General features: G+C 41.3%; 1 protein-coding gene across 1 annotated transcript in view; it reads left to right on the forward strand.

The window, feature by feature from the left end:
- The first annotated feature begins 6,584 nt into the window (after positions 1 to 6,584).
- tspoap1 (TSPO associated protein 1) overlaps positions 6,585 to 14,137 on the forward strand; it is a 77,154-nt gene continuing 69,601 nt past the window's right edge. The window contains exons 1-2 of the mRNA XM_008290546.1: positions 6,585 to 6,726; positions 9,061 to 10,069. Coding sequence (XP_008288768.1) covers positions 9,176 to 10,069 — 894 coding nt within the window. The 5' untranslated portion in view covers positions 6,585 to 6,726; positions 9,061 to 9,175. The remainder of the gene's footprint in view (positions 6,727 to 9,060; positions 10,070 to 14,137) is intronic.

Below are 14,137 nucleotides of genomic sequence, written 5' to 3' on the forward strand. Positions count from 1 at the left end.
CAACGATGGGGAGATGGTCAGCAATGATTAGCTGTAGTAGGAGGTCGACCCGGTTGATCTATGGCGGTGACTGGAAGTTAAAGATCCCCCTGACTCTTCAAACGCTTTGAAGAGGAATCTGTTTGTCGGCTATGACTATATCACTTCCCCACTGCTGGTGTTTCTCCTTTGTATCAGTAAAGTGTGGATCTTTGTGGGATCAGCTTTCAGCTTTACGGACTGATTAGCCGACTGCTAAAATGTAAAAACTGATTTTCCCTGTAGATCAGCTGTGTTGCTGGCCATTTAACAGAACTAGGGTGAAGAGAGGAAACAAAGCTGCTGCAAACAAAAGGCCTAAAAGAAGAAAAGGCTGAAGGAAGAACAACCTCCTCAGCTCCCTGTTGAATTTCCGAGACGAGACACAATGTGAGCAAATGGGCCACGGGATGTTTCTGGAACATGCCTTGTTGGCATATTTCTGATGCAGTGGGGTTAGTTATTGTACATGTTCTGGGCGTCTGTTTTACATAACTCTGATGGAGAGGTGTAGTAAACTCATAGGTCACCTATCAGGTTTTATGTCACAGTGTCCGGTTGTAACAAACATGTGGGTTATCTAAAGGCTTTTGTCCTCTGGCTATGAAGGTCCTAAATTTGAACTTGACATAATAGCACAACATGACATCCTGACACCTTTGTCTTGGACAATCACTTGAAGTAGGTCATGAAGACAGGTTGGATTCTGTGTCTCGCAGGTGGTGACACAGTTCACTGGTATCATGCACACGTCAAGACTGAGATGATTAATATTTTTGCCTTGTTATTTCCAACTTTCTCAGTTAGAAGTGAATGAAAGCAGCAAGCTTTGTCTGAGAAACACTCTGTAGGCTCAGTTAAGAACTTGATCTTACATGTTTGTTGTAAAGATTTTGGTTTGTGTTCTTAATAAAGTGTTCTTGGTCTATTACATAAGCTGAGGGTGTTATAGTCACCAAAGCCAGTGAGGAAATATCAGCTTATCCATAATTAGCTTAACCTTTATTCGTGTGCCAAAATCTTGGGTTCTGCTTCTGTGAATAGTTACTTAAGTAGAAGTTAAATTGATCTTCAAAGAACGTAAAACCAAAGATGAAACATACTTTACAACATATTGTTTGTTTTGTACAGTTTTAAAGTGAACAAAGGGAAAGAGTGCCATACGTACATTTAGGCGCTTTGCCAAGCTCTTAGACCTTAATTAGTTTGGTAGTGCTACGGCTTGTTCGCAATCATCATTTGGAATGACCTGGTGACGAAAATTTCAAAGATTTATGAACGCTCTGACTCCTAAAACCTTGTCCCAACAATCAGCGGTCATCGAAGCAGCTGGCTAGCACTCAAAAATTAAAATAACTGACATTCACACAACTGGAGAAGGCTAAGGACAGCAAAACACTTTCTGGTAGCCATTTTTGTTTTTTGGTTCGTACTGTAAGAAAAATGGTTGTTAGCTCAAGTTGAGGTCTGACAGCAAAGGTGTCACTTTGTTTTAGGGACACAAAGGCTCACGTTTTAAACAGCTTTCACCATTCAATGCTTTCAACATTTAAAATAAAAAAGAAGAGAAAGTTTTTATTGTAGAATTTGTTAAAGTTACCGACCAGCACATTTTTTGGATCATAAGACCTGGGGGGGGTTTTTATTTTTAGGTTCGTTTACATGGCTTTGAATGTTCTTATGTTGTACATTGTATTGTTTTCAGCATTCAGTAGGTCTTGTAAACCAATGACGTTAAAATAAGACCTTTTGGCCACGATGATCACAGGCGTGTTTGGAGAAAAAAGGGTGCAGAGTTTCATGAATAAAAAACCTCGTCCCCATGTGTTGAGCACGGGGGTGGAAACATCATGCTCTGCGCTTGTGTTGCAGTCGGTGCCAAGGGGAACATTTTTCCTGGATTCAATTACATTAAATAATGGCAACATCAGGAATTAAACACCCGTTACAAGAAAAGAAAAAAGAAAAGCCGAAGATGAACAAAAGATGGCGGTTTCTGTAACAGGATAATATTTGTAAACACACCTCAGAACACACAATGGGATACATAAGGAGGCACACGTTGCACATTTTGCCCCCAGAGTCCCCTGACCTGAGCATCATAGAGAATCTGTTTATAGACCTTCAAAGATCAGTGCATGCAAGACAGCACCAAGACTCTCACAGAAGCCTTTTGCAGGAAGGATGGTTGAAAATCCCCCAAACCACAAGTGAAAGTCTCTCATAAAACGTATTTACAAGCTGTTTCACTTACTGAATGCTGACCATGCACGATGCACGGTCCTTTTTTGTTGGTCTGGAACTGTAAAAAATGGAAATAAAAAAAAAGCAATTTTGCTTAAAATATTAAAGAAATGCATCATCTTTAACCTTATGTCTTTTGGGAATTGTGTCATCTTGTACTCCCATCGCTGTTCACAGTAACAGATATTTTAATCCCTATTTTTGGCCCATGTGACTGCACTGTATGTCCCATACTATGTCACACAGATAGTCTGACACGGTGCCAACGCATGACAAAGACACAAGAGTCACAAACAACAACAACAAAAGAGAATCGCATCTCTTGGAAATAAAAGACTGTCAGGCAGCACCATGCATGCTTCTGGCCATTTGGCTGACAGTTCCAGCAGAAAGTACATCATGTGGATACAAGGCTGATGTAAAAAAAAAACAGAAGAACTGCCACATATAGTAGATTAAATTGGATCAGATGAAACTAGTTTAAAATAATACATATTGTCGATGTTTCTGATAAACTCACATGTAGAGTGTGCACTGGTGGCTTTACAGAGAGACATACAGAACTGAGCCAGGACACACAAATGGGAGCTGCTAGTGTTCACAGATGGTGCTGAGATGTGTCCAAAAATACAGAAGCCATGTGTACCAGAACATCCTGTATATGAAAATAAGGACTCACAAATATGCTTGTGTCACGCTGACGGCCTCAGAGCAGAACTACAGAAACGGGGCTGATGCAAAACAAGTCCAGAAGTGGCAAAGCATTCAATAAAGATATAGGATGAATACAGTTTATACTATAGTCAAGGCAGATGCACACTAGATCAAGTTTATTGTCATTTTGCACAGATGAGAGAGCGTTTCTTCAGGATCCAATAAGTGTTTGCATATCCTTCCTTACTTTATGTAAAACATGCAATTATTAAAAGAGCATTTAAGGAGATGCAGAAGCAGAAACGGTTGCAGCAGATTCCCTTTCTGTCAGCTTCCTCCTCTTCCCCACAGTCTGCCACACGTGAGCCGACAGAGATGGGAACGGGAGAGAGGGAGCGGCCCAAGGACACCCTGATAACACACAGACTGGTATGCTGAGGCTCTCTCTGTCTGTCTATCGCTCCATCTTTCATCCTCACAGTGAACACAAACCATTAGAGATGCTGTCAGCCGCTGCACTTGCATTAGCGATGATTTAAAAAAAGACAGAGAGAGAGAGAGAGTAGAAGAAGAAGAATCCCACAAATACACAGAGTAAGTCTCTGCTCGTACAAATGCCACCCAGTGGTCAGACAGCGTTTGATGGATTTCAGCAACATGATATTGAAAAGGTATGTACATACCTTTGAGGATTTATACATTTCAATATCACGGCCGTTGCCAAATAATGAAATCTCAGGAAGCATTTTATCAAGGTCCTGCGGATCATATTAAACAGTGCATTCCTGTTGATTTTATCCTCCTAACACTGGGTTGCTTGCAACGGCGGGATGATAGTAATTGTAGCAATCACAGCACAGTGTGCTGACTTGTTAGCCAAGCTTATGTTATCCTGTTTGTCCTGTGGTCAGACGTTACAATGGCCAGAGTGTAAATGCATATAAGAGGGTTTGTTTCTGTCTAAAATGCAACATGATCAGATAAAATAATCTATTTAGAGAATCAACAAGACGTCAAGGTGATATGTGTCTTGTTATATCATCGGACTCCCTCCCCAGTCTGTTTGCAGTCTCATGCTGCTATGCCCCTACCTGTCCACTAGTCTCTGCTGTTCCCTCCCTCCCTCCTGATCAGTCCCTCGTTTTCCACTTAGTTCTCCTCCTCGCCGTGGACATAAAGCCTGTGCTCAGCTGATTGATTGTTTGCAGCCATCTCCTGACTCAAAGCTTTTTAAAGTCCTCTGTGACTGTCATATCTCGGCGAGCTTGACTTTGAACTTCAATTTAGTGAATTTATTTTTAGCTCAGCCTGCTGTGCCCTGCGCCTGCCTTCCCTTTCCTCCATCCTGTTTGCCAGTTATCCAAGACACAAGGGAAGGCTTGTCACAGTATCACACACACATATGCACATCCCTCTTTCATTAAGCCCCCCTGCTAACATCTGAAATGGTGAGAAAGTAAAATAATAGATAGAAAGCTCATTGTTCATATCGCAGGAGGATTGGACTCGGAAGATTTGGCTGCTTTCGCATCGGACACTGTGACATGTGATAGTAGAAATAGCACCAAGTCTTACTAACACCATCAACAAAGGCTCTGTCATATTAAAGTGTCCAGTAACATAGAAGCAGCATCATGGACAATAAAAACGAAGGAAGCGAAGCTGGTAAGTGGAATTCAGTGCTGAATAATTTCAGTGACATGGGGATATTGTAGACAGGTAATTAGATGCACAACTGGACATATCACTCGTACAAAATGAAATTATATAATTTTTCCTAGAGGTGGTTGTGTCGGATCGTTGAATGTGTTTTTTCAGGAAAAGTTACCAGTTTCACAAAATCCAATTCTTCCCAGCAGATCATGTAATTATATTTATTTCATAGGAGGAAGTATCGTCTTTATAAACACATATTTATCGTGACCAAAAAAAAAGAATACTGATTGTCTATGACCTTCCACTGACTTGACATTCATTACAGGAGCAGCCAATAATGTATTAATTTACTGACAATATGCTAAAGTTTGCATTTAGTTTGATTTAAATAATATTATAGATACCAATATTGTAATAACTCAACAAATACAATGTTATAAATGATGTCAGTTTCCAATTAAAAGTGACGTAAGACAGTTTTCTCACCAGGTGGAATAAGCATTTATGACTGTTTAAGTGTGTTTAGTTCAGGTGTCATGTAGCGCAAATGCTGGAAAGATGTTTAATTGGATTGTGGTTGTTTTAATCCGTGTTTTACTGGAAATCTGTGGTTTAGAGAGCGATGACAAAGGTTTAGGGAACAGTTACCTGGTGGTCTCCAGTGTTGCTCAGAAGCTCACCTGACCCGGAATACTGGATGGTCCTCCAGGTCCATCAGCCACTCAGTGAGGCCGTGATGTTGATGCATTCATGTGCATATGGCTGTATGATTCTTTCATTAAAAGCCAACGTATACATCCATCTATCCATCCACTAGCTATACCCACTTCATCCTGTAGAGGGTCACAGAGGACTGGAGCCCATCCCAGCTAACGCAGAGGCTGTGTACAGCCGAGACAGGTTGCCAGTTCATCACAAAGTTAAGACAAAGAGACAGACCTAACCTATATATAACACAAAAGGCACAAGTCTTCATGAGCATAGTACTACAACACCTGTCAAAGTATCAGATTACCATTTTTGAGAAGAAAAAAAAAATTATTATGGTAACAGTAAAAAAAACATTATTACAATATTAGCCAGGATCACATTACAATAACTTACTGGACTTTATTACATTTTTGGTAAAGGTAAGTGCACATTTTACATCATTGGGTGCTATAGGAGCAATATGAGAATAATTTGGGGTAGTTAGAATAATGATAAAAATCATGATAGATGAAAAATGAGCCAGTGCAATATTCCCCCCAATAAAATAATCCCTGTAAATGTACCAGCTCTAAGCAGGAGCTCAGCATTAGCAGCATGCAGCCACTAGTGGTCATCCATCTCCCACAAGTTGGCTGGACTCGGGGTGAGACTCAATGCTTGTGTTGCCTTTAGGGACTGTCGGAAATACTGGAAATGTTGTGGAAGAAAACGCAGGTGAAACGCTCAACTTGATAATGCAGTTGCTGCTTTGCTAGTTCTTTATCTATTGTTTTATTTTTTGCCTCTTGTTGGTTGTTGTTCTGTCTGTTTTCTTCTTTTTTTTGTCTTTATATCATACTTGTCTGTTGTACTGCTCGATAGTTAGTATTACACTGTACCAATGTTGAATTAATGCACCCTGACTTGAATGAACAAACTGTATTAAGTTGAATTAATAATGAATGAAATAAATAAATAAAATAAAAACAAACAAAAAATAACAACTTGATAATGCAAAAAAAAAGTTAAGTATTAAGTAAAGAATGGCAGATGTACATAAGAGAAACGCTACACACATATATGCACTTCTTGCTCTGTTATCGCAGGATATTCTTTTACTATATACATGTTTTTAAAAATTACAGTTTTGAATGACAGTAAATCAACAGACCTTCTCCGAATGTGATGTCCACGGATGAGAGCGGAGAAGCTCGGAGCGGCCGTGAACGCAGCGCGGCTCCTGCCCGGGCCAGCGGGATGACGCTGGACACAGACTGGCTGTGACACTGGTGTCTGTCAGATAAACAAACCCCTTCATGCATGGCTCTGTGGACCTTTAACTACTAACGCCGCCAGTCTCACTGTTGCCACACAGCTCACTTTAAACCCGACAACAGCACCGTAGCTGAGAGAAGATGTCTCCATTGACGAAAAGTTAAACATAAGCGTAGATCCCGGTGAGAGGTGAGTTTGACACAAGTTGCGCGAGAAAACTTAACGGTAAGCTAACGACAGCTAACGAGACGCGCTAGCTAGCAGTCTGGACTTTACCAACTCCAGCACACTAGCATTCATGGTGTTAAACGGTGGAGCATATTTTAGCGTCTCCTATTTCACCGTATAACAATAGTCTGCTAAAACAAGCTAATTAATTAGCTGGAATTAGCGGAGCCACCATCACCCCCCTCCTCCTCCTCTGTGTAATATGAGCCGTGAAGTGTCGTCCGTACGGGCACCGCTAACGTGACCCAGTGGGTTCAACTGGTTTCGGTAATGGGAGCTAACGGTGCAGTTTGCTGGGAACTCACCAGTTCACTTGTTGCATCTGCAGCTGAATGAGAGGCTGCTGCTCCCCGAACATAAGCTCCATTAATCGTATTTGAGTGAATTGATTGTTGTCTGTTAGCTGCATGATGTGACATCTGTTCATGGAGACTGAAAAATATCAGATTTAAACGCACATTTAAGATTTATTAATGTTTGGATGGATTTAACATAGCCTAGCCAGTGAGAAGAAGTGATTTCCAGAGCAGTTATCTTTATTTCTCTGCATGATTTCACCTGCTTTGTGTCCTACGTTATAACCAGTGTAGTTGTTTTAACCTGTTGAAAGCTTTAAAGGAGGAATTCAACTCCAACTTTATTGAGACTGACATGTTGTTAATGCACCAAATGACTTTGTTTTATTTATGAAGGTTATATTTTAAAGATTATAGCCCACAGGATAATTGCAAAACAGATAATTGAATATATAAAATCTGGCCGTAAATATGTTAATTCAATTCAAATCAATTCAAATAACTTTATTTCTCCCCTAGGGGGAATTCAAAAGCTCATTGGGTATTTAATATAAGGGCATGAAACAAAATAAACCACATCATAAACATCACATTATATTACATGGGCATTGGCAGGGAGTCAGCGGGTCAAAGATGGTTGTGCATTTAGAAGGAGGAGGACAGCTCTGGGAACGGTCCAGTCCAGAGGGGAGCCACTTGAATGCAGGGAACAGCGCATGTGATGGGTCCTGAAGGATCTTGCTGGCTTTCCTTAAGGTCTGTTGCTAACAAAAGGTGGAGAGGGCTCTTACAGGGAGCCCGATAGTTTTGGAGCAGATCTTGACAACACTCAGTAACCGTTTTTTTTTTTAAAACTTTGGATAGAGAGAGAGCAAAACCAGCAAGTAAAAGAGAAGGTGATGATGCTCTCTATGAAGGAAAATGTTGTGAGGATGTTTTTGCTCACACCGAAAGAGTTCAGCTTCCGACTTCTAATCACAGTCTGAACAACGAGATCGGACACACTAAACACATATAGTCCAAACATCTGAAACATCACTGTAGTATTGCCTTCATCATCCAAAATATCAGGTCTGATTATGCGATAAACTGCAAACACTTTGTGGTCAAAATTCCTCAATTCCAAGAAATGTTCAAGTTTCTTAAAGACAGATGTTTGCGATCACTGCCGACATAAAGTTGTGTGTATTTTGATTGATCCATTCAGAAGCAGCTGTGGATGAATTTAAACGAGGAGATGCATCCTTGACAAGAAGCGCAGTCAGATTTGGCAGATATCATCTTTCACATTATACTTTGCTCCCCCTCATGGATTTAGGGTTCATTTGAATATTGTGGCGGACGCAATAAATGAGGGGCGTTGGAATCCTCCCCCATGAAAATTAGAGCGTTAATTGTGTGCATTCTGGTGAATTTTTCCGCACAAATTAGCATCTTTTCTGCATCGATTTATGTTAGAAGAGTCTTTATATATCTATAAAAGAAAACACCAAATCCACTCATTATGGGAAAATTCAAAATATATGGGAATTATATCGATCTCATAATATTTTTAACCATAGATTCAGTGGTTGTATGAGCTGAAAATTGATATTTTAGGAGTAAAAGAAGATCCACGGTTGTCTGAGGCACTGTTAGGTCTATTAGAATTGTTATATTGGTTTTTCAAAACAGAAAAAAAGTGTAATTTGCTTTTTTCCTATTTTTATTAGGGGGTACACGTATTTGTGTTGTAAATGTTAAGGGGGCGTATCCCTGCACACATCCAGAATCTTTGCTTATAATCCTCTTTGCACAGAAATCTGCGGGCTTTCTGAAGATTTGATTTGTGTGTTCACTGTGCCTGCCTTTCTCAAGCTTTGTATGAATCCTCCCTCAATCAGAGGGAAGCGATTCCTTAATCGTCACCTATGCATTTCCCTTCTCCTTACTACAGTAATCTTAAACATTTGACTATTTTTCCATCTGTCTCACTCTCTCCACTGTCTCGTCTTTCCAGATGTAATCATTGCATGCTGCATGTCTGATAACCACCCATCACTACCTACACTTCCTCTCACTTCTGATGCATGGCCTCACCCTTTTTTTGCATGTGGTGCTGTGAATGAGGCATTATGAGGAAAGACAGGGATAACCCTCTGGCACTGTCATCCAAGAAACCGAGCCAGGACCAGACGGACTATGGACGAGAGCTAGAGAGGCTGCGTGCTGATTTGGAAGCCGAGAAGCACCAAAAGCAACGGGCCCGTGGCCAACTCGGTGTGGAGCTTCGGCACCTGCGAGAAGCAGCAGAGAAGGAACAGCAGAGAGCAGTGAGGGAGCTGACGGCCCGGCGAGGGTGCCAAAAGGACAGAGACTCTCAGAGACACGGGCATCTCCTGGCTGAGGAGGTGAATATTAAATACAGTGGACAGCACAGCAAGGTAGATTCCACGGGGAAAAAGGCTTTTTGTTTTTGCAGCGGACAAACATATACAAAGCTGGAGCGGTTGCTGCTGACGCTGTACAAGAAAATAAATGGTGAGCAGGCAGCTCATAAACTGCATCACCGGCAGGATTTTGAGCTGGAAAAGGCACTCTTCCTCTGCCACCTGCTAGAGGCCCATGGGAGACTGTTGCAGGGGGCGCAGAGAGCAGGACCCCCCAGCTGTGTTTTCAAAAGCCTGTCAAGGAAACCAGCTCAGAAGGACAGCAGTAACTCCTGTCAGACGACACCTCTCTTAACTTACTCCAAGGCTTCGCTACAGAGATCCCAGGGTGCCTCCCACTCAGCTAAAAGGAAAACCAAACAAGATCAGCGTGAGCAGCCTTCAGGCTCGGGCTTGTGTGCAGCTGACCCCTGCACCACCACTACTGCAGCCGTGGACACCTGTCAGAGCAGCTCTCTGAAAATTTGTCACCCACACAACACTCCCCATGCATACTGGGACGAGCGGCCCTCCTCCTGCGCTGAGTCCTCTGGGTCAGACGAGTCAACGCCCTCCAAATGCATGGACAGAAACATGGAGGTGAGCAGCTTCATATTTGTAAAATAACGTTTTCAGTGGTTGGTAATTCTGAAAGTGTGAACTTAATATGTTGTTAGAAATGTTGGTGAAGAGACTTGTACTTTTTGGTGTCCTGTATGTTCACCAGCTTCTTTTCCGTCTTTATGTGAGCATTACAGCTTATTTTAGCCACTGCCCTTGTGAATTTGTGGAATAATGTAATATAACTGACGGGATGGTGCACCATGCCTCCCACATGACCATTTGACTTCATATACATTCTGCAGCACGTAATAAACGAAACAGGGAACCACTCAATAAAGCCACTCGAGGTCAAAAACGACAACAAACATCTTAACTCTTGAAAGCAGCATTTGGGTTGAAGTGGGGTTTTGGTCCATCCTTGATTTCTAAATTACAGATTGACAGCACTGCCTGTAGTACATCTATTTCCTCACAACCTTCAAAAGAAACACAAAGCATAGATGTTAACCAAGGCTTATATATATCTACTCATAACTTCACACCACACAGGAAAGTAACTTGTACCATTATCTTTACAAGTAAAATATTTTGTTGAATTGGCCTCAGACAATGTGTGTTGCATCAGTAACTATATACTTGAGACATAAACCATTTAGGCCAACGTTCATAGTTATCTTTATGTCCTCTTGATAGGAGTTTTGCTTATGAAGTTGCCTTGGTTAAGTGAAGACATTGTATAACTGTATAACTGCAGGATGCCATGCTGTTCTCAGGCACCACAGCTTTATAAAAACATAGTCTTGCATAACCAGACCTGGTCTGACTGCACCTCATTCTTCTTCTATACGGGCAAACAATGTTCTTAGATGGTTGTGTTTCACCAATTCCAGTCATCTTGACCTAAGAAATGGGTACACCAACATTGTTCACTTAAAATAGCAAAGAGCTTGTGTGTATTTCTTTAAACCAATCACAGGCCTTGTTGTGGGGCTAAGTAAAGCACACAGCTCTGGTATTCCCTTAAAATAGTGATGGCTCGAATTATTTTGGTTGCGTGATCCAGCGCTACGGGTTAAGTCAAGCAGCGTGGGAGAAGCTGTGTACGATGAGAAAGTTTTGCCAAATTCAAGTAACGAACTGCTGTCTGGGATGGTCCAGAAATACCTCAGCATGTGTGCTTCAAGTGCAGGATCTCAGTAAATATTCATTACACACAGGGAGCACAGTCACCCCACGATGCCCCAGACGAAAGCCAGACAGAGCAAATGTGCTCGTCTTCCTGGAAGAACAAGCAGGACGATTAGGTCCACTACGCCTGCACTGTCTTACCATTTGATTAAGGAGTTAGTAATTAGCTCTTTTTCTTTATATTTTGAAAAGGTCTGTCTTTCTGTGTGGTAGGTTGCTGCTTGAAGTTGTTGATGTTGCAGCAACAACAACAACAAGGAGGAGAGCCAAATGTTTCAAACTGTTTATCTGGTGATATGTACGGTGAAGGATGTTTTAAAAGTCAGTACTTCCTGTTTTTTGGCAGATATCTCAGCTTGCAAAGGTGTTTGTAACCAGGCAACATTTTCTTTATGGTCACACTCACCAAAGTGCTGTGGCCAAAGAGAAAAAAATGTGACTTTTTTTCTGTCGACAACACTTGTTTCTGTCCTATGAAGGAGTTGCTTTGCAGGCTTTGTGTTGAGGTGGCTGATAAGTTTTCCCTCTGACGTCCTGTTCGTGCATCACCACTCCTGTGTCAGCGAAACCTTCCTGCAGCTCCTCTGCAGTCATGTGGGGGTGTTGCTTTGCCTTTCTGCCCAGCAGATGTGCAGTTTTATCTGAAAGTTTTATTGCTTTTCTCAGATCTTGACATTCACAGTCTCCCTTAACGGCCTTTTCTTAATTACATGTCAGTGGAAACTGCAAGTTGGGAAGCGCTTTGATATCGTCTTGCAGCCTCAGTCAGTTGCGTAAACGATCCAGCGGTGGTTAAGTGTTACCACAAGGTTTGAAGAATTAATCAGCTCTTTCATTAAGCGTCTGGCTCACCCCTAATAACATTTATTGACTGGCTTTCTAATTTTAGCCAGTCTGTTACAAGTTAATAAAGGTCTTCACGAGCATAAGGGTGGCCAAGCTTTTTAGAACATGTTTAATTAGGAAATGCTAGTTTTTAATTGTCGTTTGCTACAGTGGCTTCAAAAATCACTTGAAAAATATAGAATTAGCCCAAAACAATTTCACACCGGTGTAACATTACTGGTTTGGTATGTTGTTAAATACGCGTCTGCCTGTCAGAGGTGAATTTCGCAGGATTTGCGCAGTGAAGAGGGAGGTGGGTGGATGTGTTCATGTCTTTTGTTGGAGTGGCAGAAGTAGGTCAGCGTGTATCCGTCTCTTAAATTTTGGATCAAATTTTCATAGAGAGGAAATTGAATAATTAATCAAAGCTTGAACTGTGTCTAAACAGCGGTGCCCACTGGCCCAGCTGTACGGTTGTTTCATACTTCTTGCATGGCACTGCTAAGGCGTCAGCCTCGTTATGCGGCTCTGGGGTGAACTCAGTTTTTTAAAGATGTGCAAATTCCGTTTAAAACAAGAACGGACTGACTCGTGCCATTTACTTTTAATCAGGTCAGCTTTGTGTTGTCTTTTGAGAGACTGCGTAGAAGAACACCTTGTGTAATTCATCTTAGCTGTTGTAGATTTGGTCACACACATTTTTCATTTCCCTGAGACCTTTCAGAATTTCTAAATAGTCTCTTATGTGCTGTGATGTTTGATTTTTCAAGGTGAAATGTTTTGTACCTGTAATGTCTATTTGCAATCACCAAGAGAAACGAGTTTATCGTGAAGCTGTTACAGCCTCAGCAGAGCTCATTAGGTTTGCACAAAACGTAAGGTTTTACAATGATTGAATGAATAAATCAGAAAATCAATAAAGTCCGGCACTCAGCCAGCTGACAGCTATCGAACATTTGCTGTTTAGCTTTTTGCAAAAATTCCAAATGATGTTTTAGTGAAGCTCCTCTCCCTCCCCGTTGGCATTTTGTGTCAGCCGTGTTTGACCAGCAGCCTGCTCTTCGGTCTGATGGCAGCCAAACAGGGAGGCTCTGTCAAAATATGTTTGTGTGAAAGGATGTCAATACCACTGAGCCATGATGAACCTGGCTACGGCTCCTTTTTGTGCACAGCAGGCTTTGTTTGAAATGCTGACTAGAGTTTTTTCTTTGTTTCATGTTCAGTGAGATTTTTTTTAACATTTACTCTACGTGTGCCTCGTCTAACATGGTAAATACATTTACTGATAGCTGGGTTCAGTCACCCGGCAGTAACCTGACAGATTTTGCCCTTTGTTGGTTGTTTTGCACCACTGTTCCCACTCACTTAAAATATTGAGGAGCTGAAGCAGAATAGAAACAGTGTTCACGTCAGAGCTGTTTCTGTCTTTGGGCTGCTAAAGCAAACTGTAATTAATAATGAAATAGACTAAAGCTATGAAATGCAGTGTTCGAGCAAAATAAGAAGCTTGTGTGTGAGACACAGTATGAGGTTAAACTGTCTGGTCCTGATTTTTTAACCAATCTATGTGTTGAAATCAGCCCTTTCCCTCCAGTGCATGTATACAAGTTAGTTATTGTGGGTAAGATTAGGTTAGATAGAACTTTATTGATCCCTTTGGTAGGGGCACCTCAGGGTGAGGTGAGCTATTCAAGAAGAATGAACCTTTTCAGCATGAGGCATTGTGACTCTGGCAGATTTTATTGTTGACTGCACCAGCAGTGTACCAGAAAAATGCCGGTTAGAAAAAAACTCAGGGAAAATGCCTTTTTTTTTTTCTTCTTTTTTCCCTTTGCTGTGCACAGCTATGACTTTCTAATAGTGACCTATAAAGCAGCAGAAAACAGGCTGTTTATCAAAGCAGTCACTAAAGCATCAGCAATAAAATACACTTTGACCTGGTGCAGAGGAGTCAAGAACAGGTTAGATAAGAGGTATTTAAAGTGATAACTCAGATAAAAAAAAATAAGACATTTTTAGAAATGTTTCTGGAAAAGGAATTACTACTGATTATATATGAGAGTACATGTTTATTTATTTGCAGCAGTTTCA

Source organism: Stegastes partitus, unplaced genomic scaffold (genome assembly GCF_000690725.1).
Source record: "Stegastes partitus isolate 25-593 unplaced genomic scaffold, Stegastes_partitus-1.0.2 Scaffold681, whole genome shotgun sequence".
NCBI classification, from domain to species: Eukaryota; Metazoa; Chordata; class Actinopteri; family Pomacentridae; genus Stegastes; species Stegastes partitus.